Genomic DNA, 22,090 nt, shown 5'->3' with positions numbered 1-22,090 from the left:
GAACATAGCACGTCAGGATTAGGAGGGTCATGAAATCTACTCGATGGTGATACGCGCAGGATAGTTGCCCACAACCAGCGGGGCACAACTGCGAGTGCCATAGAAAGACATCCATAAGCTGTTGCGTCATACTTGCAATATATTCGATCCCTGCATCTTGGTGCGTCTTCGATATGGAGCGGGTCTGAGTGCACATACTCGACGAGCTAAAGAGACTTGTTTGCAAAGACAGAATCTTCTGTAGACAGCCATCCCATACATGATCAGCTGGCGAAGACCATGCATGCTCTGCAAGGATAGGATGTAGGACACACGATCCACTCGGGGGCACGGGAGGAAGTGAAGCGGAGTCTTCGTTTAGAAGGTCTGCATTAAACATTACAGGGTCCAATTGTGAGGCGGATGATATGACTGTCACAAAGATAATGAATATTAGCAGAGGCGCATTATCTTGGGGTATGCGAACCTACGAAGTGTTGCATCAGCGTGTATCGGTGAGATGCCATTGAATTCTCCTTCGATATTTGGTGGACCATTTCCCATTCCATAAACATTGTTGATGATTGTATCCTTGGCACATGCGTCGGGATTCACCTCCACTGCATGACCTTTGCTCGCTGTGCCGATCCTTGGCGTATCTCTCGAGTCCAACTTCCACACCGTTTCAGCCCATGGTGTGGCAGCAGAGCCCTTTTCTCGAGGCCGCCCGGTCCGCAAAGGCTGACTATATGTGCACGAGAGCCCTGATACATGACATCGCTCACATAAATTCACATTGTTCGGTAGTCTTTGACAACGAAGCTTCAGTTCATGGCAACGGTCACAGGCCTGTCGAGTCAGCGATGAAGCGACAGTTCTATCCATCTTTCAACAGACACTAGGAAGTGTCGAACGGGGGGATAAGCCACGACAAGATATTCTATGTAAGGCGTTAACGCCGTATGATTCCACCATGTCAGAGCCAAATCAAGCGTCATGTTCTATTTTGGTCGTATCAGCACTGACCCCTGGTTGTGTATATTAATACCTAAGGGATTATGAGAGCATGCGCGGATAAAGCGGAATCAGTATTTTCGGAAGAATGGTTGATATGGCGAGTCATATTGCGCCAATTTGATGTACAGTTGGGGCGGGGTTTCTGCTTGGGACGCACTACGCATGCATGGACGCGGACGGTTCTGTACAAACATATGGACCATCCTTGACCAATACTTATGTCGCTGATAAGCTCTTGCCAAGAGCGCTTATGACCCCTTGGCGTAAGAACTGGGGACTAGTAGTGAGATTTCATCTTACGGCGGACTAAATCTAGCTTACGGATAAAAAGACTAGTATTATGGGTAGATAATCCAGCAGAACCTAATGGATAGATCTAATTGTGTAATATATAGTGTGTTGGTATTGGTAAATTTGGTACTATTTTTTTGTCCGCAAGGTAGATTTATTCCGCTGTAAAATCGAGGATCTGTCCAGTGTCGGGATCGAATATTGAAATCACCATTCGGAGTGGAGTTGGTGGGGAGACGCTTTGGCAGAATTGAAGGTCTAGTACCTGGGAACACCAGCAGAAGCCCTTTCACCTCTAAGTTCTACTCCAAGTTTAATGCGTGTTGAGGACTTTAAAGAGAGGAAGAAGTCCGTTAGAATGCCATGATGGATATATTTATAGAGGTTGATGCCCCGTCACAGACTTCCCGTGAGTTGCCCGACTCTCAAATGGTCGCGGAAATTTATCAGGTACATTAGATTACCATGTGGCTAAAGATGCACCTAATGGGCTGAATGCAACGTAGGCCTGGTCTTATGATCTCTACTCAACGCCGCCCGTCAAGGTCCGTGAGAAAAGTCCGAGCATGAGAGAGAACCATGGAGGGATATGCTAGTGGCAACAACAAGCGCCAGGATTAACGTGCGATTAAGATTCGCGAGCTCAGTGTTAGCACTGGACAAATGTGATCATCTAATAAAATAGCAATCCGTCTATCAATTTGTCTGGCACTCGCAGAACGGTACTGAGCCCCAATAATTGGTTAGCAAGGAGTAAGACAGACAGGGTTAGGCATTATATTCCTATTTCGTAAAAGTCGCCGAGTAGCGAAAAGCACAAGGACAGAAAAAATATTGTTTAAAATTAGACAAAGCAGGGGTAGCAAAAAACTGCTCAGTATACCTCCTGACACGCAGTAGTACGATTGGATATCAATCTCTCAATGGTTGCGGTGAATATGGTCATCCTCATAGGCTTAGTTATGTTAGGGTTACATCTCATTCGTTACGAGTCTCCACACTTGACACGAAATATCAGTTGATACAAGGGCATGTCCTCGGACTCGTGTCTTATCATCGCCCTTGTTTAAGACGGGACGTCGGGCCGATCTGAACTATCATTCTATTGGGGCGGAATGGGGACCTCGCTAGCACTGCAGGGGCGTCCTAGAGGCTACTATGGTGAGCGAGTCAGCCCAGTGAAAGACGGCAACTCCAGGATTCGAACCCATGTCTTCGAGCAAGCCGGCCTCTCAGCCTTTTTGGGGATTATGTTGGAATTTATCACCAGCTTTACTGGATTCATTCCGTACCCTCCTAAGTATCTCGGCTTGAACTACTATGCTGCTAGTGGAAGTCGTTCATTGGCTTGCATGATTGTCAGTGGAAGGAAACAGAATAGGAAAACGAATCGAATGGCCTACTAGGTTCAGGAAAATACCCCGAATAGCAGTCCTGGACCTTATTGTCTGGATGGAGTAAGTCTGTTGATGAAACATTCTGAATATTGTGAAGTTTGTGAAATAGTTCGAGCTACAGGCAATGTATAAGACCGTCCCAGGGAAAGATAATGATTCACGTTTGCAGGGTAAGACTTCTTGCAAAGTCCAGTTCATAACTACCCATACTTAGTCATGAACACTAGCTCAAGCGAACCTATCGCCATTGTAGGAAGCGGTTGTCGCTTCCCTGGTGGCTCCTCCTCACCGGCACGACTGTGGGAGCTGCTGCGTGCACCCAGAGATGTGAGTAGCGATATTCCAGAAGATCGGTTCAGCTGGAAAGGGTTTTATCATCCCGATGGCTCTCACCATGGAACGACAAACACCAAGCAAGCCTATTTTATTGAAGATGGCATCCGCAAGTTCGATGCGCAGTTTTTCAACATCCCTCCTGCTGAGGCGGACGCAATCGATCCTCAGCAGAGGTTGTTACTCGAGACAGTATATGAGGCAATTGAGTCTGCAGGTATGACCCTTGAAGATATGCAAGGAACGGAAACAGCTGTTTTTGTGGGAATGATGGGTTGCGACTACGCAGACGTTGTGCTAGGAGATTTGGAATGTGCGCCGACTTATACGGGTACTGGGACGGCCCGCAGTATCCATTCTAACCGAGTGTCTTATTTCTTCGATTGGCATGGCCCGTCCATGACTATTGATACTGCTTGTTCTTCCAGTATGATGGCAATCTACCTAGCGGTGCAAGCCTTACGAAACGATGATGCCCCTGTAGCCATTGCAGCTGGGGCGTCGTTGATCATCGGACCTGGTTCGTCGGCCTTCTAGTGGGATAATATTTTTGATGACTTACAAATTCATTAGACAACTACGTGATTCTCAGTAATCTCAATATGCTCGCTCCAGACGGTCGGGCTAAAATGTGGGATGCCGGGGCTAATGGGTACGCACGAGGAGAGGGAGTTGGCGTAGTTGTCCTTAAAAGACTCAGTGCCGCATTGAGAGACGGTGATCCCATCGAGTGTATCATCCGGGAAGTCTGCGTTAATCAAGACGGTCGTACCCAAGGCATCACCATGCCAAATGAGTTGGCGCAGGCAGCTCTCATCCGCCGGACGTATGAACGTGCTGGCCTGGATCCCAATAGCCCTCGAGACCGTCCCCAGTATTTTGAGGCTCATGGTACCGGAACCCCTGCGGGGGATCCCAAGGAAGCAGAGGCAATTGCTAAAGCATTCTTTGGGGTGAATGACGGTTCCACTGATCCAAATCCAATGTATGTTGGATCGGTCAAAACAGTCATTGGCCACACTGAAGGCGCCGCTGGCATTGCAGGAATCTTGAAGACATCATTAGCGCTACAACATGGTTTAATTGCGCCCAACTTACTTTTTGATACGCTTAGCCCGGCTGTCGCAGTATTCACAAAGCAACTGAGAGTACCGACTTCTCTTATTGCTTGGCCAGCAGTTCCAGGGGGTGGTCCAAGAAGAGCCAGCGTGAACAGTTTTGGTATATTCTCTTCATGAACATGGACCTTTCGGCAGCTGATCAGTTTCACAGGATTTGGTGGATCGAACGGTCACGCCATTCTGGAAAGCTTTGTGCCAGTATCGCAGGTTGCGGAATCTGATGACCCGGGAGAAGTGTCTTTCTCACCTTTCACATTCTCCGCGCCGTCAGAACGTGCCCTCATATCTACTCTCACTGCCTTTGCGGAACACCTGCAAAACACCCCTAAGCTTAATATGCGAGACCTAGCATACACCCTACAGACTCGCAGATCAGCCTTCCCATTTCGCACGACCTTTTGGGCTGCAACAACTGCTCAACTTGTCGACAAAATAAACGAGAGACTACAAATGTCCAACTCTAAGGAGACCACTCCGCTTAGCATCCGAGCCCTTTCACGACCTAGTGGCAGGGTTCTTGGCATCTTCACAGGTCAAGGTGCGCAATGGGTTGGAATGGGCATGGAGCTTGTCCAACGCTCCTCCTATGCTAGGAGCATCGTTGTCGAGCTTCAGCAATCTCTAGAAGACTTGCCAGAGGAAGACAGACCGGCATGGTCCCTTACTGAACAACTAGCCGCGGGGTCTGAAACCTCTCGACTCGGCGAGGCCGCCATTGCACAGCCGCTTTGTACGGCAATCCAAATTATGCTGGTACGTTTGCTACGACACGCTGGCATTGAGTTCGCTGCTGTAGTCGGCCATTCATCTGGTGAGATCGCCGCTGCCTACGCAGCAGGCTTCCTAACATCTGGCCAAGCCATACGGATAGCATATTACCGGGGCCTATGGGCGAAGTTGGCAAAAGGCCCAAATGAAGAAAGAGGTGCTATGTTAGCAGTTGGTACCTCTCTAGAGCGTGCCGAGCAGCTTTGCAGTCACCCAGATTTCAAAGGGCGAATCACTGTTGCAGCTTCTAACTCACCCGCCAGTGTTACGCTTTCGGGGGATAAGGATGCCATTGATGTAGCGAAGCTACGGCTAGATGAAGACAAAGTGTTTGTGCGTATGCTTCGTGTTGATACCGCCTACCATTCCCACCATATGATTCCATCCGCACAGTCTTATGTTCAATCCCTGTTGAGCTCTGGGATCCAACCGATTATCCCAGATGAGAGCTGCCCTCAGTGGTACTCTAGCGTTAGTCCAGGACAGGAACCCGTGCAGATGACTGCCGCTCCGGGTGCAGACTACTGGGCTAAAAACATGGTTCAAACGGTCTTATTTGCTCAGGCTGTTAAGAATGCTGTTTCCAACGCTGGTCCATTTGACATTGCGATTGAGATTGGGCCACATCCAGCCCTACGAGGACCATTCTCGCAAACTGCTGAAGCGAGTTCAGAGGATCCTATTCCATATTCAGGTTGCTTAATGCGAGGGGTGGGCGACATTGAAGCCTTTGCCAACGCTCTTGGACTTGTCTGGTCCCATATACCTCCATCTACAGTCACCTTTGATGCGTTTGAGCGCATAATCGCCCCTCATTCAGCAAGTCGCACTTTTATCAGGGGGCTTCCATCGTACCCATGGGACCATGGACGCTCATACTGGTTTGAATCCAGAATCTCAAGTGCCCACCGGTACCGCAAGCGCGCAGTCCACCCGCTCCTTGGTGTAGAGCAAGAGAATACCACAGAAAGTGAGATTAAGTGGCGCAACTTCCTTCGTACCAAAGAGATCCCCTGGTTGAAGGACCACCGCATCCAGGGGCAGCCGGTCTTTCCAGCAGCTGGCTACACTTGCATGGCTTGGGAAGCAGCTATGGAGATCTCAGACGACAGGCCTGTTCAGCTTTTTGAAATTCACAATTTGGAAATCGGGCAAGCTATTCTTTTCGACGAAAACCCCATTGGCATGGAGATAATATTCGCTGTTAACGATATCCAGAAAGTCCCTGAGATCCCGGACACCCTTCATGCTAAGTTCACATGCCACTCATGCAGTAGCCGTGATAGCAATCAACTATTCCTCAATGCTAAAGGGGATCTCACGATAACCTACGGCAACCCTTCATTCAATGCTCTTCCCGCCAGTCCTTTCCGGCCACCAAATGTTATTGACACCGATCCTGAGGAATTCTATTCTTCCCTGAGCCACCTAGGGTACGGCTATACAAAGGAATTCAAGAGCATTGTCTTCTTAGAAAGGAAAAGAAACTACTCCTATGGTTTCTTCCGCATGTCTCCAAGCGATATGATCATCCATCCGGCAACGGTAGACACTGCCTTCCAGGCCCTGCTGGCAGCAATGTCCTATCCCGGCGACGGGGCCCTCTGGTCGTTACACATGCCCGTCTCTGTGCGGCATGTCAGGCTGAACCCATACGTTGCATCCTTGCTATCTACTAAAGGCCTCGGTGATCTTGTGTTTGAAGGGACGCTTGTGGACCGTGACTCAGTACAAAACGAAGGAAATGTCCAGATATATCCACGCGATATGTCCAACGCGCTTCTGCAACTAGAAGGAGTGAGGGCAAAGCCGTTCACACCTGCAACCTCGGCAGATGACAGGAAGGTCTTTTCAAAGACAATCTTTGACTTACTGGTTCTCGATGGTGCTTCAATTACAGAAGGACACAGAGCGTCGGCACAGGAATATGAGCTGGCCACTCTACTAGAGCGTGTTGCCCATTTTTACCTTCGCCGCTTGCATCACAGTATCAACCAGCATGACAAGGATGGTGCCCAGTTTCATCATCGGTGTCTACTAACGTTCTGTGAGCATATAGTGAACCAGGTCTCTTCTGGTCAGCATCCTTGGGCTAAGCCAGATTGGGCAAAAGACACTAAGGAAGATATCCTTACTGTGGCAGAAAAGTAGGCCTAGAGCAATATCCTTGTGGAGAGTGACTAACAGCTTCTTAGATATGCACATCTGATTGATCTGCGCATCATGCATTCTGTTGGTGAGAATTTGATCTCTGTGGTACGTGGGGAGACGACCATATTGCAACATTTGGCCAAGGACAACATGCTTGAGGAATACTATCGCTATTCTCTCGGTTTCCCGGTGTTGAACGGCTGGCTTGCTCGTATGGTGAAGCAGCTGGTTCATCGCTTTCCACGCATGAAGATTCTAGAAATCGGTGAAGGACTCTTAGACAAGTTCCGACAGTTTATACAACAATGCTAATTTTATTTAGGCGCCGGAACTGGGGGTGCAACGAAGGAAATCCTTCAATCAGTAGGTCTCAAGTTCACTTCATATACATATACCGACATTTCCCCTGCATTTTTTGATCGTGCGCAAGACGAATTCAAGGAATTTTCGAGTAAAATGGAGTACCGCACACTGGATATCGAATTGGACTTTACCGCTCAAGGCTATGTGGAGCATTCCTTTGACCTCGTTATCGCGTCCAATGTCATCCATGCCACGAAGTCGTTAGAGGAGAGTCTTCGCCAAGTCCGGGGCCTTCTTCGTCCTGGAGGCCACCTGATGCTCCTGGAGATCACAGATGCTAGGCCAATGCGATACGGCTTTCTTATGGGCGGACTACCTGGATGGTGGGTAGGTCACAACGATGGCCGTAAGCTGGGACCCACTATTAAAACAGTTCAATGGGATGAGGTCCTTCACAAAGCCGGCTTCTCTGGGGTGGACGCATTGACCCCTTCCGTTGATCCTCTGCCGTATCCGCTCTCTGTCATGGCCACTCAAGCAGTCGACCAACGCATTACCTTTCTACGGGAGCCAATCTTCAATTTGCCCCCCACGGAGCAGTTTGGTGACTTGCTCGTTGTGGGAGGTAGGAGCTTGCAAACATCGAAGCTTGTTCGAAAGATTTGCAATGTCCTTTCTTCCAAGTTTAGGAGGATACACTCTGTCGGCAGGCTAGACACTGTTGACCATGTAGGTTTGCCCGTTCCGACAAACATAATCTATTTAGGCGACCTCGACGAGCCAACATTTAATCCTGCCACCGAGCCTAAGTTCAAGGGTCTGAAGTCTCTGATCAATGCAGCGAATAATATCGTCTGGGTAACATCTGGCTGCCAGGGACAGGAACCCTATAACAACATGAGCATTGGATTTGGTCGGTCCTTGATTCATGAGGTTCCGGGAATGCACCTACAGTTCCTCAATGCTTTGGCACTAGCTGAGGTTGACGGGTTATACGTTGCCGAACTGTTATTGAAGTTGTGCGCTCTCCAAACTTGGGCGCAGCAAGGGCAATTGGAGGACTTGGCATGGACATCCGAGCCAGAGATCTACCTGCAAGATGGGAAGGAGTATATCCCTCGTGTCGTGCATGACCTGGGTCGTAACAATCGTTATAATTCTAGACGGCGTCCCATCACCAAAAAAGTTAACTCTTTGTTGTCACCTGTGGAGCTACAAATTCGGGGTGAATCATACATTCTATCTGGAGGCTCTCACAAGCCATCGATATTCCAGGCTGTGGAGAACTTGGTAACAGTTACAGTGGTACGATCAATATCGGCTGCAGTAAATGTCCATTTGTGTGGACCTATCTTTGTTGCGTATGGTATGATCCAAGGAACCCTTGAACCGGTTGTTCTGTACACCGAGTCCAATTCGTCAATTGTCCGGGCCCCTCAGCACCAGGTCTTCCCATGTAGATTCGACACTGCATGGCAAGGCCAGCTCCTGGAAGCGGTGGTTTGGCAGCTTATAGCAGACCACATCCTCTTGCAAGTACCGTCCCGTGGGACCGTTCTACTATACCAACCCCCGAAGTCTTTGCTCTCTGTGTTGCACCTGCGAGTCATAAATCTTAAGGTTCAAATCATTGAGCTAGTCAACACACCAGCGACCAGTTCAGAACAGATATTTGTGCACCCAAGAACTATGGAGCATCACATTGTTGATGCTTTACCACGGGACCTAACCGTCTTTGCGGACTTCTCCACTGGCGGCATACCTGTTCTCTTCGGAAGGCAAGTTCAGGCCTGTGTTCCTGATAGGTGCGCTATCATCCGTTGGAGTGACATATTCTGCTCAGAAGTCAGTACCAGCGCTCAGACCAATGCTGATGTGCTTCATTCCCTCTTTGAGAAGGCAATGGCCAACGCGGCCGAACTGCTATCTAGTGGAACTCGAATATACAGAATGGAATCCGTGGCACCCGACGGTTGCTCACACCAGGGCGTGCAAAACAGTTACCTAAAAGTTGTTGACTGGGAAACGAACCGCGATGTGATGGTGCCCATTGAGACCGCAAGCGCTCAGACAACCTTCAACAGTAATAAGACATACTTGCTAATTGGGCTCACGGGTGATCTGGGTCAGTCATTATGCGAGTGGATGATTGCTCATGGAGCTAGGACCATCGTCCTCGTTAGTCGGAAACCTCGGATAGCCCAAGAATGGCTAGAAATGCAGAGCACGAAAGCCGCTCAGGTCCATGTCTACTCTGTGTAAGCTTTCTGCCCTTACTGCTATACCCACTGACAAGGTATGTAACCCACTAATTCTCATCTCTAGTGATGTGACCAAACGACGAAGCATCAATGAGCTGTACCAAAAGCTTATCAGAGAACTCCCACCTGTAGCTGGAGTTGTCAATGCCGCAATGGTCCTGCAGGATTCATTGTTTTCAAACACGAGCGTGGATATGCTGAAGGCTGTTCTAATGCCTAAGGTTGACGGAAGTAGGCACTTGAGCGAGTTGTTCCAGGACCCTGGACTTGACTTTTTCATCCTTTTCTCATCCCTCAGTGTTGTGGGTGGAAATAGCGGCCAAAGCAGCTATACTGCTGCAAACGCATACCTTACAGCTCTAGCCGACCAAAGAAGAAGCCAAGGGCTCCCAGCATCTGTCATGGATCTCGGACCTGTGCTTGGCTTAGGGTATATCACGCGTGCTGGCCAGTTAACCTCGGATGATATCCACGCCTACGGCGCTTACCCGATCTCTGAACAGGATTTCTTAGAGCATTTTGCAGAGGCTGTGTTGGCAAGCCCTGTCATACACGGCGCTAACTATGAAATCATCTCTGGCATTCGAGAGGTAGACCCAGTGGTCGATGATAGGGTGTCCTGGATCCACAACCCCCGACTCTCTCATTTGCTGGCCGATAGAGGTCGAATTACAGCAGGCCCTGAAGAAAGGATACGTATTTCAGTCAAGGAGCAATTACTCGACGCAAATACAACACAAGAAGCCAGGGAAATGATTCAGGGTAAGTCCGTTCTTTCAACCATAGTGAAGTCAGGATATTGATCATCTCACTCAGACGCATTCACGGCCCGACTGCTAGTCTTGCTTCAGCTTCCCGCAGAAGGCCTGGACAACCAAGTACCCCTAATAGAACTTGGGCTTGACTCTCTGGTTGCGGTTGAGGTACGTTCTTGGTTCATGAAGAATATCAATGTGGATATACCTGTGTTAAAGGTTCTCGGTGGATCAACAATACCCGATATTGTCGACCTGGCACTGCAACAGTTGCCTCAAGATACGATTCCGAAACAGGCCAGAGATGAGAAAGTCGTGATGGTGACAACACCAAGACGCCCAGAAACTGAGGAAGTATCGATTTCAAGCTCAACGGACACCAGTGCACCCATGCTCACCGCTTCTGCCACCAGCGACGATTACACGGAACCTTCCACGTCGGACAATGAGGATAATAGTCGTTTCACGCCTACTTCGAGCCCCAGTGCCGGAGATGCAGCCTGTATAACTGAGCTATCACTCGAAAGACAGGAGAGAATGTCGTTTGCACAGTCGAGGTTTTGGTTTGTACGGCACCACCTTCAAGATCCAACGACGTTCAACATCACTTTCTGTCATCGGTTGGAAGGAAACCCACATATCGAGGAAATGGCCCAGGCTTTTATTACGCTTGGAGTCCACCACAAGGGACTGAGAACCTGTTTCTTTGAAGGAGGCCCAGACGGTAATCAGCCAATGCAGGGTGTGATGAAGGAGTCACGCCTCCGGCTTGAACTACGCCATATCACGACTGGCGAAGAAGTCAACACCGAGTTCTCTCGGCTAAAGCACCACGTCTATGACCTGGAAAGCGGAGATACTATGCGAGCCGTCTTACTGACAATAGACCCACAAGTCCATTATCTGATTGTCGGGTATCATCACATTGCTATGGATGGTGTGGGGTTTGCGGGCTTCTTACAAGAGCTCCTTCAGCTCCAAGGCCAGCGTCGTCCACCCCCGATTCAACACCAATACATCTATTACTCCGAGAGGCAGCATGAAGCATACGAGAGTGGCCAGATGGCCCATGAGCTCGAGTACTGGCGTAAAGAGCTGGCAAACCCGCCCCAACCGCTACCTATCCTGCCCTTTGCTAAAACCAAATTTCGCCGGCCACTTAAGGCATATCAGCACTATGTCAGCACGTTCCGACTGAATCCAGTCCTTACCGCACGTATTAAACGCAGATGTCGCAACTTCCATGTTACGAGCTTCCATTTCTACTTGACAGTGTTACAAACTATGCTGTTCAGGCTCTTAGAGATGGATGATCTTTGTATTGGAATTGCTGAGTCAAATCGAACAGACAAGGACCTACTGCGAACAATGGGAGTCCTCGTGAATCCGTTAGCAGTGCGGTTCTCTCGCGATATGGATCAGTCTTTCGGTGATGCTGTGCGAGTCACTCGTGGCAAGGCCTATTCTGCACTTGAGCATGCCACCCTCCCTTTCGATGTTTTGCTAACGGACCTGCACATTCCGCGATCTGCTGAGTATTCGCCCCTCTTCCAAGTGTTCTTTGACTTCCGAACAGGAGTGCAGGAGAGATTGGTGCTAGGGGACTGTCAGGTGCAGAGAACGCACTGGGACTATGGAAGGACAGGATATGATATCAATTTAGACGTCATGGAAAACACTGACGGGGACGCTGTAGTCTCCCTGAGCGTGCAGAAGAGTCTATATTCACAGGAAGATGCTGATTTATTGGGCCGAGCTTTCCAAAATCTAGTCGCGAACTTCGCCACAAGTCCTGCCCAGCGCCTACCTGAAGGCAGTTTGTTCGCAAATGAGGATATTGAGAAAGCCATCACCATTGGTAGCGGTAGGCTATAGGTCCCATATTGAACTTTCCCATTCAATGTCTGACCCATACTGACAATGTGCAACATAGGGCATTATATTCAGTTCAATTGGCCGAACAGCATAAGTGAATGCATCAACCATCATGTAGCAGTCGTTCCCGACTCAATTTCCATCCAGGATGATGGTAATAAGAATGGGATTACATATCGTGCTTTAGGAAATCGTTCCAATCACATCACATTGTTCTTGCGTGGACTAGAACTCCCAGCCGGAAGCAGGGTCAGTGTCATTCAGGAACCTGGTGTAGACCACATTTGCTCTATGCTGGCCACTTTTCAACTTGGCATGGTCTACGTTCCCGTCGATCTCAGGCAGCCTCTTTCACGATTGCGCGAACTACTGGATGACTGTCAGCCCAGCGTTATCTTATGTCACAAGGCCACTGCCGAGTTGGCCGAATCGTTGTCGTCGGAAAAGACTTCGATAGTCAATGTCTCTGATATTAGCAGCAGCCAAGACATGAAGCCCGCATCGCCTGTCGACCCGAGCCTTCCCGCCATGATTCTCTACACCAGTGGATCGACAGGAAAGCCGAAGGGAATTATCCTATCCCAAGCTACCCTCTGCCAACACCTTGAAGGCATGGCAAAAACACTGGGCTTGGGGAAAGAGACCATTCTCCAGCAAAGCGCGCCCACATTTGACCTTGCTATCAGTCAGACACTCATGGCACTCTGCACGGGATGCACTCTCATTGTTGTGCCACAATCCAAGAGAGGCGATGCATTTCAGATTACTCAACTGATGGTGCAGGAAGGAATTACATTCACTTTTGCCACGCCGTCTGAATACGCCTCTTGGCTCCGACATGGCCATGAACAACTGCAATATTTAAAAACATGGAAATTTGCTCTCAGTGGAGGTGAAATTCTGACCCCGAGACTGGTAGATGAATTTAACTCTCTCTGTGGTTGCACCCCGCAGATAATCAACGTCTACGGACCCGCAGAAATTACCATCGCCAGTCACTGTATTTCTGTCCAAAACTCTTCTCATGATGAAGTGCTTTCTGTGGGAAAGCCTCTGCCAAATTATACCACTTACATTATGGATGAGAACATGAAGCCCTTGCCTATCGGATATCCCGGAGAAATTTACATCGGGGGCTGTGGTGTGTCCATTGGGTACCTAAACCATGCCCAGTTGACGCATTCGAAGTATATAGCAGACCCATTCATATCTGAGGAACATTCCTCCCGAGGCTGGACACGATTCCATCGTACAGGCGACCGTGGCCGGCTGGCAAGTGATGGCTCTTTGCACTTTGAAGGTCGGATCGGGAGTGACACAATCGTGAAATTGAGAGGGATCCGTATAGAGCTGGAAGATATCGAGAGCACCATAGTCCAGCAGGCCAAAGGTATTATCGAGCAAGCTGTTGTGTCAGTACGTGGAAATCCGGAGTTCCTCATCGCTCATGTAGTATTCTCGCGCGAGAGAGCGGATCTTGATCGAAACTATTTCTTGAAGGGTTTGCAGTCTAGCCTTGCCCTTCCACAATATATGCGTCCAGCATTGATCATCGAGCTTGAGCAACTCCCTGTCAATGCTCATTTTAAGACAGACAGATCCGCAGTTGCAGAGTTGGAATTGCCATCGATCAACCGAATCGCAGACACAGACCAATCTCAACTATTAACGGATGCCGAGAAGGCTCTCAAGGGAGTTTGGGATGAAGTCCTTCCAATTGAATTGATCAATATGATAGATGCACAGCCAGATCAAACATTCTTCGAAGCAGGCGGAAACTCGCTTCTCCTGATCAAACTTCAAGATCTAGTCAGACGACGTTTCTCGGCTGTCCTCTCTTTAGAAGAGCTATACGAAGCAAGTACTCTGAAGCTCATGGCTCAGCGCATCGAGAACGCACATCAGGACGCAAAAATAGATTGGGGCCAAGAAACCTCAACTTCAACTTTAACACTAGTGTCTATCCCCACGAGGACTTGCAAGCCGAGAGATAACGGGGCAGTTGTCATTCTGACTGGTGCCACGGGGTCTCTTGGCTCTAGACTATTGGCGCAGCTAATGGGCGACTCTCGAGTTTCCCAGATTCGTTGTGTAGCAGTCCGCCGACAGTTTGAGAGTCCTGGAGAGCCAGGCAAGGTGTCCTACTACGCAGGGGATCTCAGCAAGCAATATCTGGGTCTGCCAAAGAATGTTTTTGAACAGCTGTCTGGCGAAGCCGACGTCATATTGCATGTTGGGGCAGACCGCTCTTTCTGGGACCGCTACCAAGCGATGCGAGGACCGAATGTCAATTCTACCAGGGCACTTGTCGCCCTTGCTGCACCACGACGAGTTCGAATCCACTATATATCCTCTGGGGGCGTGTTCTCCACCCATCAGGGAGATATGAAAGATTTCCCAACGCCATTTCCTGTGCCATGTTCTCAATTACCTCCTAACGACGGATCAAACGGGTACCTAGCAACGAAATGGGCTAGTGAAAAGATTTTGGAAAATGCAGCTGAGCAGCTCAGTATCCCCGTGACTATCCATCGCCCCCTCCACGTAGCACCCAAGACCATGTCTGACGAGCATGAGGAGGCACTGGCTGAATTGCGTGCAATAAATAAGAAACACAACATCACCATAAAATCATCCAATATCCGTGGCCACATGGACCTTGTTAAAGCCGACGAAGTCGCGAGCAACATAGTGACAACCATGTTCGCACCTGCTGGACTCACCGCGCCCATGGATTCCGCAGCTGCGCAGCTCGCGACCAATGAACGTTACCCTGTGTCTTACGTTCATCACCAAAGCTCTGTTCGCCTCACAGTTGAGGACCTGGCTAGTATCTGGGAACAGAGCTTGGGAGAGAAGGAAGGAGCGAAATTCCTATCGGGACCGGAATGGATTGGGTTCGCCAAACGAGTTGGTTTCTCGTACATCGTTGCGTCTCAGAACTTTCAAATTGAGAGCGGTGCTGATGAGGCTCCCCTTGTGTCTCAGCGATGAGACGTTATCAATCTTCACTAGAGGCCGTGCTGGCTGTTTATACGAAGGCCATTACCCCATCACAGCATTTCCACTTAGACAATGACACATGTCTTGGCAGAGTTTTAATACGACTTGCTGCTGTAATTTAATAATTTCACAAAAGCCTAGGGTTTCGAAGAGGCGCACTCTGGTGTTGTGTTCCAGATATTGTTGCTTTGGCTGGTAGCGAACTTAGGGCAGTTGCCTCAGTACCTCTAAATGCACACCGCAGCAAAGCAACAGCATATCATCCACGCAAAAAAAAAAAAAAAAAAAAAAAAAAAAAAAAAAAAAAAAAAAAAAGACCGAGAGGAAGAGGATAATATTTTGTAGAATATAACTCTTTAGACAGTAGTCAACACAGACAGCTTTAAAATTACGCAACAAACGGGTGACCCACTTTTATCGAAATGACGTACCTCCAGTGAAAATCTTCCCGGCTTCACCGAACCGTCTATATAATCCCTCCAGACTCACCCGCAGAGGTCATAACGAAATGCCAATTGAAATCCTGACAACTGCATCCGATGATGGCCACGTCCTAGCTGACATTTTCTTCGCCGCTTTCAACACCGACTTTGACCGTCGCATTCTCCCTCCTACGCCTGATGTCCGGGACTGGCTCGCCGCCAAATTCAACCGCGTCAGTAAAGGGCAATATGTGAATCCCGCTGGCCCCGTTCTCATTAAGGCGGTTGATACGACCACCGGTGATGTTGTTGGGTTTGCACAGTGGAAGCTTCCTTCCACTGAGTTTCCCCCGTCCGGAGAAAATGTAGAGAAGCAAAAGAAAGTGGAGTGGCCGACGAGTGGTGACAATGCCCTCTGTGCGAAGCATTTCAAGGCCATAGACAAGAAAGAGCATGAGTTTATGGGGTCGATACCTCATTATTGTATGTACCTTTGTCGCAATATTTTAGCTGTATAAATGCTAAATCGGAATGACAACAGCACTGGATATGCTCGCGACCCACCCCAAGTTTGGTGGCCGAGGCATAGGCAGTCAGCTTTTGGGCTGGGGACTAGAGGAGGCTGATGTGGAGCGTACACCCACTTTCTTAACCGCGACTGTGGCTGGCAAGCCGTTGTACGAAAAGAAGGGATTCCAGGTTGTGGGATCAAACGAGATCACGGAGGGATTCGTACAGATTTACATGGTTAGACCGGCGGATGCCTAGACTTGCATGTATCACTCCTGCACCGATTGTTCCCGGGTTTTGTTTTCGAATTGATATTTGTTTCACAGTCTGTATAAACTAACCCTTATATCGGCAAGAGCATGCCTATCCTAGAGTATATCAAAAATAAACAAAGCCTACTGGCGGCTAAAGATGATATAAAAAAGAAATTAAGAAATATAGTACGTAATCAATTCGCCTGCTCCAGCTTCAGAAATGACTTTGCCGCATCAACTATAGAATCCTCTAAGGGACGATACCTTAGATCCAGCACATTCTCTGACTTGGATGCATCGATGCCATAGACATCACTTAATCCAGATCGTGGTTTACCCACAGGAACACGATCTCTCACTTCCACCACTCTATCTCGGAGAATATCGGCTATTCGCTGATAGCTGTATTTGCCTTGCGCAATCAAGAAGCGCTGCCCTCCAGCCTCGGGAACCTCGAAGGCCTTTAGATGCGCTTCGGCAACATCACGTACATCCGCCCACACCCACACCGAAGTTGGCGGTATAGCATGGCTTGGCTTTGACATGGGCGACATCAGTCGGTATACATCCATTGACGAAGTATTCAGGTTAACCAGGCTTGCCGTAGCGTTCTTGACCGGACCAAAGACGTACGGCGGGCAGATAGTGACCAGGTCAAATGGAGGGTTCTCTGTGGTCATGAACTCCCACGCTGCATGCTCCGCCATAGCCTTTCCTGCGCAGTAAGAAGCCATATCGGGGGTACTTTCATTTATGGCCTCCGCATATGTCATTGGATTCCAGTCAGCCTCCGTGTATATGTGATCTGGTCGGTCTCCCTTTGATATATCAAGGATATCGGCAAAGGAAGACGTGTGGACGACTCGGCGGACCTGAGGGGCACACCTCTTAATGGAGTCCAGGAGGTTGATTGTTCCTTCGATGGCAGGTCGCAACAGATCCCGTTCTTTGTCTTCAACTTCCGTTTGGAAGGGCGCGGCGGTGTGAATGACCCCGGTGACTCCTTGAATGGCCTCATCGAAGGCTTTCGCAGCAGCGACATCCGGGACAATGACAAGGCTCAAGTTATCCTTGTACTCCTGGAAGGTATAACGGACCTTGTGAGCCGTCCGTTCGGATCGAACGGTGCCGCGGACGTTGTAACCGGCACGCAAGAATGATTCAACGATGTGGGTAGCGATGAAGCCTGATGCACCTGTGACCAAGACAGTCTCACTGGCCATGATTCCGTGGTAGAACTATGAATATAACAGCGGGCTTGTTTTGCTAGTATAGCATAGATTGAGCTTTCAACTCCAGTTTTTGCTCACATTCACGGTTTATATAGTAGACCTTCAGAGGTTCACGCAAGAAACAAAACATCCCCTTGTGCTAGTAATATGACATCATGGCCAAGAGCAACTATCAAGGCATTCCTGAAAAGCTTTTTGTGTCCTTCTAGATTGAGCCTTCAGTTTGGTGATTCAGCTCCATTGCTTGATTTGTGGTGAGCGCCAAGAAAGAGAGTCAAGATGCAGGATATGGCAGGAAGAGAATGATTCGTGCCCGTGGTTGAAAAAGCGGGTATTACGCAAAACTCAAATGCCATGATAACAGTCTGGATGGTCCTTGTACATGGTAGGTCGGGCCTTTCAGAAAGGATCGGCGTGGTCATTGCTACATATCGAGCAAGAGCCGGCAGGTTTAATTGATTGGAACAGGGCGAAGTTGGACCATCCAGGTTCTTGGGATGTTTTGGCAGCTTCACAGTCCAGTTTCGCTTGAATTTTAATGTACGAATGTGCCTCTTCTGTCCTACTTGAAGATACCTGTGATCTTAGTTCAGCAGTGAAAGTTCGGAAAATGGTGGATTCAAGTTTTCAACGTCGAACGGCTTTACATCGCATGACGTACAATGTTCTTTAGCTTTTCCACTAGAATAGTGCAATCATTCTCATGGTCGTTAACGGGTATCAACTTGTAACACATACTCAAACATCCAACTACTTCAGCCTAATATTTCTCTACGCAGCCCATGCGTCATTCAGTACTTTCTGTCCCAACGCCAGCGTTTTGGACGGTTCCTCTCCCAGCCACTCCGGCTCTAAGCGATCGATGTTGGCTTCGATCTCCCAGGCACGGCCACCTTCCACGTACATAGAAGTCCCGTTGAGAGAGTCGTTAGCTAACACACCAGCAGATACAAGAGCTACCTCCTGAGGCGTGCTCACAGGCAAGCCTTCCTTGGTCCAGCGTTCCTGCACCATCTTTGTAAGGGTAGTGCGGGTCTCGGTCATCCAGGGACAAATAGTATTGATGCGGAGATTGTGTTTGTACGGTGATGGGAAGTAGGGGCGAAGAGAGCGCATGAGACCCTGCACACCGTGCTTGGAGGCCTGGTAGATGGATACACCTGGTGTCTCCTTGAAGCCAGCAGCACAGGAGAACAACAGAATGGACCGATCCACTCCTGGCCCACGGTTATGGCGGAGATAGACGCTAGCAATGCGGGTGACATAGAGAGACCCGATGAGGTTGACGTCGATATCCTTCGTGGAAGGAGGCTGGTGAAAGCTCAGCACATTCCCCTTCCAATGAAGTATGTCTTGGCAAGGAACTTACCTCTTGCACCGACTCCAAATTCAACTTTTGGTCAAACCAATTGTTGCCCGCTTCCATGCTACCTGCTGTGACCACCACATGATCAATACGCTTATAAGTCCTGAATGCACGGTCAAAGAGGGAGACGACAGCCTGGTAATCGGTGATGTCGGTGGTGTAGAAGGAGGTTCGGGGAGGCTTTGGTGGAAGGGCAGGGTCCCAGTAGACAGGCCATTTGTCCCGGCATTTCTTGCTTAGGGCCTCTCCTTGGGCGGTATCGATATCGCCAATGCAGACATGAGCGCCGTTTTGGCAACAGAGCTCGACAAGGCTAGCTCCAATACCATTGGCACCACCTATTGCACACACCGGGTTAGTCTTGGCATCCAGTGGAGCTCAAACGTGATTACCTACCCACAGTCAAGACAACCTTTTCATCGAAAGCCTCCTTGAAGTTGGCGCCGGGAAAGAATTGGGTTAGGGCTGAGGCAGAGCTGGAGGGTGGGACGGGCTCTGAAGGGGGAATCATTATGTAGGACTGGTGACAAGGGTATACTGTTTTAAAAAGAGAAAATGAGTAAGCTAAGGCTAGAAGTGACGGAGAATGAGTTCGAGATTGGAAAGATATGGATATTGAGCTTTCTGGGACATTAGGGTACCTTTTATGCCTGACAAGCAGACACTTGCGTCCTTAAGATAATGCCTTTTGTCCACACATATCTAGGCATCTCAAAGCCAATCAGGGTCGACGGTCTATACTAAGGCAATCAAAGCGAGGTTCTCGATCCCTGGGTCCCGGTGGAGTCTCCATCGGACGAGTAAGCTGGTATCCTGAATCTGAGGCAGTGACATTGTTGGACGGACGGTCGAATGCACTCCACCATCATCGTTCTTCCCCACCTGCCAGTCTCTGTCGCTCTCACCCACTGTGGATCAGCGGATCGGCACAATGCGGGGAGAGGTGAGAGGGTGATATCTGGGGATGGTTGTGACGTGAGGGCTGCATGGATGCATGATTGTGCAATTGAATTGAAATGAGAAGGAAAAGATAAAGAAATAAAATAGTACTTTTCTTTTGGTGGGAAGATTTTGTGTGATAACGTTAGTTCTCGGAACCTGTGGCTATCAGTTGTTGGGGTTTGCCTGGATCACTGGACCATCGGAAACCCCATCCAAACAACGTTCTTCATCTATACACCATCGCATCCCGACTGATCGCCATACTTGCCATATTGCTCAAACATTATTAACCTTTCTGCCTTGTGCATCCGTCAACCTTTCAGGCCACCAAGAAGACTGAACAGAAAGCCATCGCCGTCATTGGAATGGCTGACCGGGGAACTCAATGCAACCATTCTTTTCTGTTGTCCCGGCGCAGGTCATTAGTGTCTGTACCAAATGAGCTGTCCAGGGGTTTTAGATTGCGCGACCATATTTGCCAATCAAGGTAGGAATTGACATTTTTCGTCCTTCCAACCGTAGACGACGGGGTTGACGTCTGATCCACCGAAGCCACTAACACCAATCGCTACAGCCATTCCGACATCCGCGGGCCCGCTAATTCCCTCGGTAACCACATTTGGTGAAGGATTAACCTTCGTGTTTGCCTATAGCATTGCTCCCCCGGCTCTATAACAGAAATTGACATCCACCAACGCAAGTACCAGGGCCATACAGGTCGGTGCGCTAACGTTCCCCCTTCTGCGCGATGATCAATCTGGCTGACATGCTGGGGTATGGTGGCCTGCATAGCCAGCTTCAATCGCGGACTATAGAGTTCCGTCTATTCTCTCATTCCCGCACAAGATGAATGGTGTTACCACGACCGGGAGAAACCTCGCCTTTAACTTCCGCCATGGCCGCAGTGACGCGACAGTTTCTTGCGCGAAACACCCATGATGATTATGATGCAAGCGGCATTATTCTCAGCAATCAGCTCAGGACTGCCCTGTCCATCCGCATAAGTTACCATGATGGATGGTGCCGAGACTGGTGCGCCGAGACTTTTGGCTGAGCCATCAATCCCGGGAGGAGGCTAGGGCCCTTGTCCTGAAACTATTACTGTTGTAAGTGCCTCAGCCGTGTGTACAGATAGACAAAAAATAAGTACGGAGCAGGGTGCTCCGCTATGACTATGTATCCATGCCCACTGCCATTTGTCCTTCGTGGTTGGCATCGAGGAAATTCGACAGAAGCAAAAGTCGAGACATTCTAGCATCCCATTAGAACAAACAGCGCTCGACCGGCCGAGCGTACCGATGGATCTGTATCGGCCCCTCGATTACCCAGACATCTCTCGTGGCTCTCCACCGGTCCCACTTTCATACGACCCTATGATTACTTTGAAGAAACATCGTCTCAACAAAAAAAACGGCTCATGAACCAATATATCGTAGTCCAAGAGGAGGATGCAATATCTCACACGCTCGAAGTCTCATTGCTATATTAATTAATATTCTCAGTTGTGGTCTTGATACGAGGCATCCCGAGCAGGTTGGAGGGGTGCCTATGCATGGACACAGCATTGGCGTCGTTGCTCCACTCTGGAAATCCAATTAGTGTTCTCCTGCAGCTCTGCCACGGCAAACGGATCGCGGAAATAAATCCAAACACCAATCAGCAATCTCGTATTCTCTGGTGCACTGCTTGGTGCCAATGCATTATTACCAGTCTCTATACTTTGTTCGGTAACTTGAGCGGGATGAGTTTAGTCAAGGCAGCCGCCTTTGCATCTCAGGGAGAGCGTGTGGCCTGATACACTGCACAACCGGGTCCACCTTTCCCTTCGCTCTGACATGAGCGGTCTATCATCGGCCTCCTGCGGGGATGCCCTGCTGAGTCTTAATAATACTATGGCGTATACAGCGTCTATAACCTACAAAAGATATGGGTATCACTAATTCTCCTTAGAAGTGTCCCTTTGTCTACTACATCTCTATTAGTCTGTAGTAGCCTTTGCTTTCCTCTTTGATTTTAGGTTCTCTTCACTCTCTTTCATCCAGGTCCGACTTTTGAATGTTAAGTCCTGGACAGACAATACTCATTGTACGGGGACTGTCACGTACCAATA

At 49.1% G+C, this 22,090-nt stretch overlaps 4 protein-coding genes across 4 annotated transcripts; 2 read left to right on the top strand and 2 right to left on the bottom strand.

Moving 5' to 3' along the window:
* Positions 1-2,900: 2,900 nt before the first annotated feature.
* Positions 2,901-15,245, top strand: BDV38DRAFT_286568 (lovastatin nonaketide synthase; the record flags this gene model as incomplete). The annotated part of the gene is made up of 8 exons (XM_032060698.1): positions 2,901-3,537; positions 3,591-4,238; positions 4,290-7,053; positions 7,102-7,322; positions 7,380-9,618; positions 9,686-10,383; positions 10,438-12,240; positions 12,310-15,245. The coding sequence occupies 8 exons, from the start codon at positions 2,901-2,903 to the stop codon at positions 15,243-15,245; spliced, it is 11,946 nt and encodes a 3,981-aa protein (XP_031909735.1).
* A 458-nt stretch (positions 15,246-15,703) lies between these two features.
* On the top strand, positions 15,704-16,567 carry BDV38DRAFT_257639 (GNAT family N-acetyltransferase). Its single transcript, XM_032055634.1, has 2 exons — positions 15,704-16,159; positions 16,218-16,567. The coding sequence occupies exons 1-2, from the start codon at positions 15,763-15,765 to the stop codon at positions 16,442-16,444; spliced, it is 624 nt and encodes a 207-aa protein (XP_031909734.1). The 5' UTR covers positions 15,704-15,762; the 3' UTR covers positions 16,445-16,567.
* A 65-nt stretch (positions 16,568-16,632) lies between these two features.
* BDV38DRAFT_295926 (SDR family oxidoreductase) lies at positions 16,633-18,304 on the bottom strand (the record flags this gene model as incomplete). Its single annotated transcript, XM_032062805.1, has 1 exon — positions 16,633-18,304. Exon 1 carries the CDS (start codon positions 17,661-17,663, stop codon positions 16,635-16,637), a length of 1,029 nt encoding a protein of 342 aa, XP_031909733.1. The 5' UTR covers positions 17,664-18,304.
* Positions 18,305-18,439: 135 nt separating this feature from the next.
* Positions 18,440-19,633, bottom strand: BDV38DRAFT_257636 (putative 3-hydroxyacyl-CoA dehydrogenase). Its single transcript, XM_032055633.1, has 3 exons — positions 19,435-19,633; positions 19,042-19,376; positions 18,440-18,983 (listed from the first exon to the last, which is right to left on the bottom strand). Exons 1-3 carry the CDS (start codon positions 19,547-19,549, stop codon positions 18,444-18,446), a joined length of 990 nt encoding a protein of 329 aa, XP_031909732.1. The 5' UTR covers positions 19,550-19,633; the 3' UTR covers positions 18,440-18,443.
* Positions 19,634-22,090: the final 2,457 nt, after the last annotated feature.

The sequence above is a fragment of the Aspergillus pseudotamarii genome, assembly GCF_009193445.1.
Source record: "Aspergillus pseudotamarii strain CBS 117625 unplaced genomic scaffold BDV38scaffold_63, whole genome shotgun sequence".
Classification (NCBI taxonomy): Eukaryota; Fungi; Ascomycota; class Eurotiomycetes; order Eurotiales; family Aspergillaceae; genus Aspergillus; species Aspergillus pseudotamarii.
This window is presented reverse-complemented; position numbering and strand designations above follow the sequence as displayed.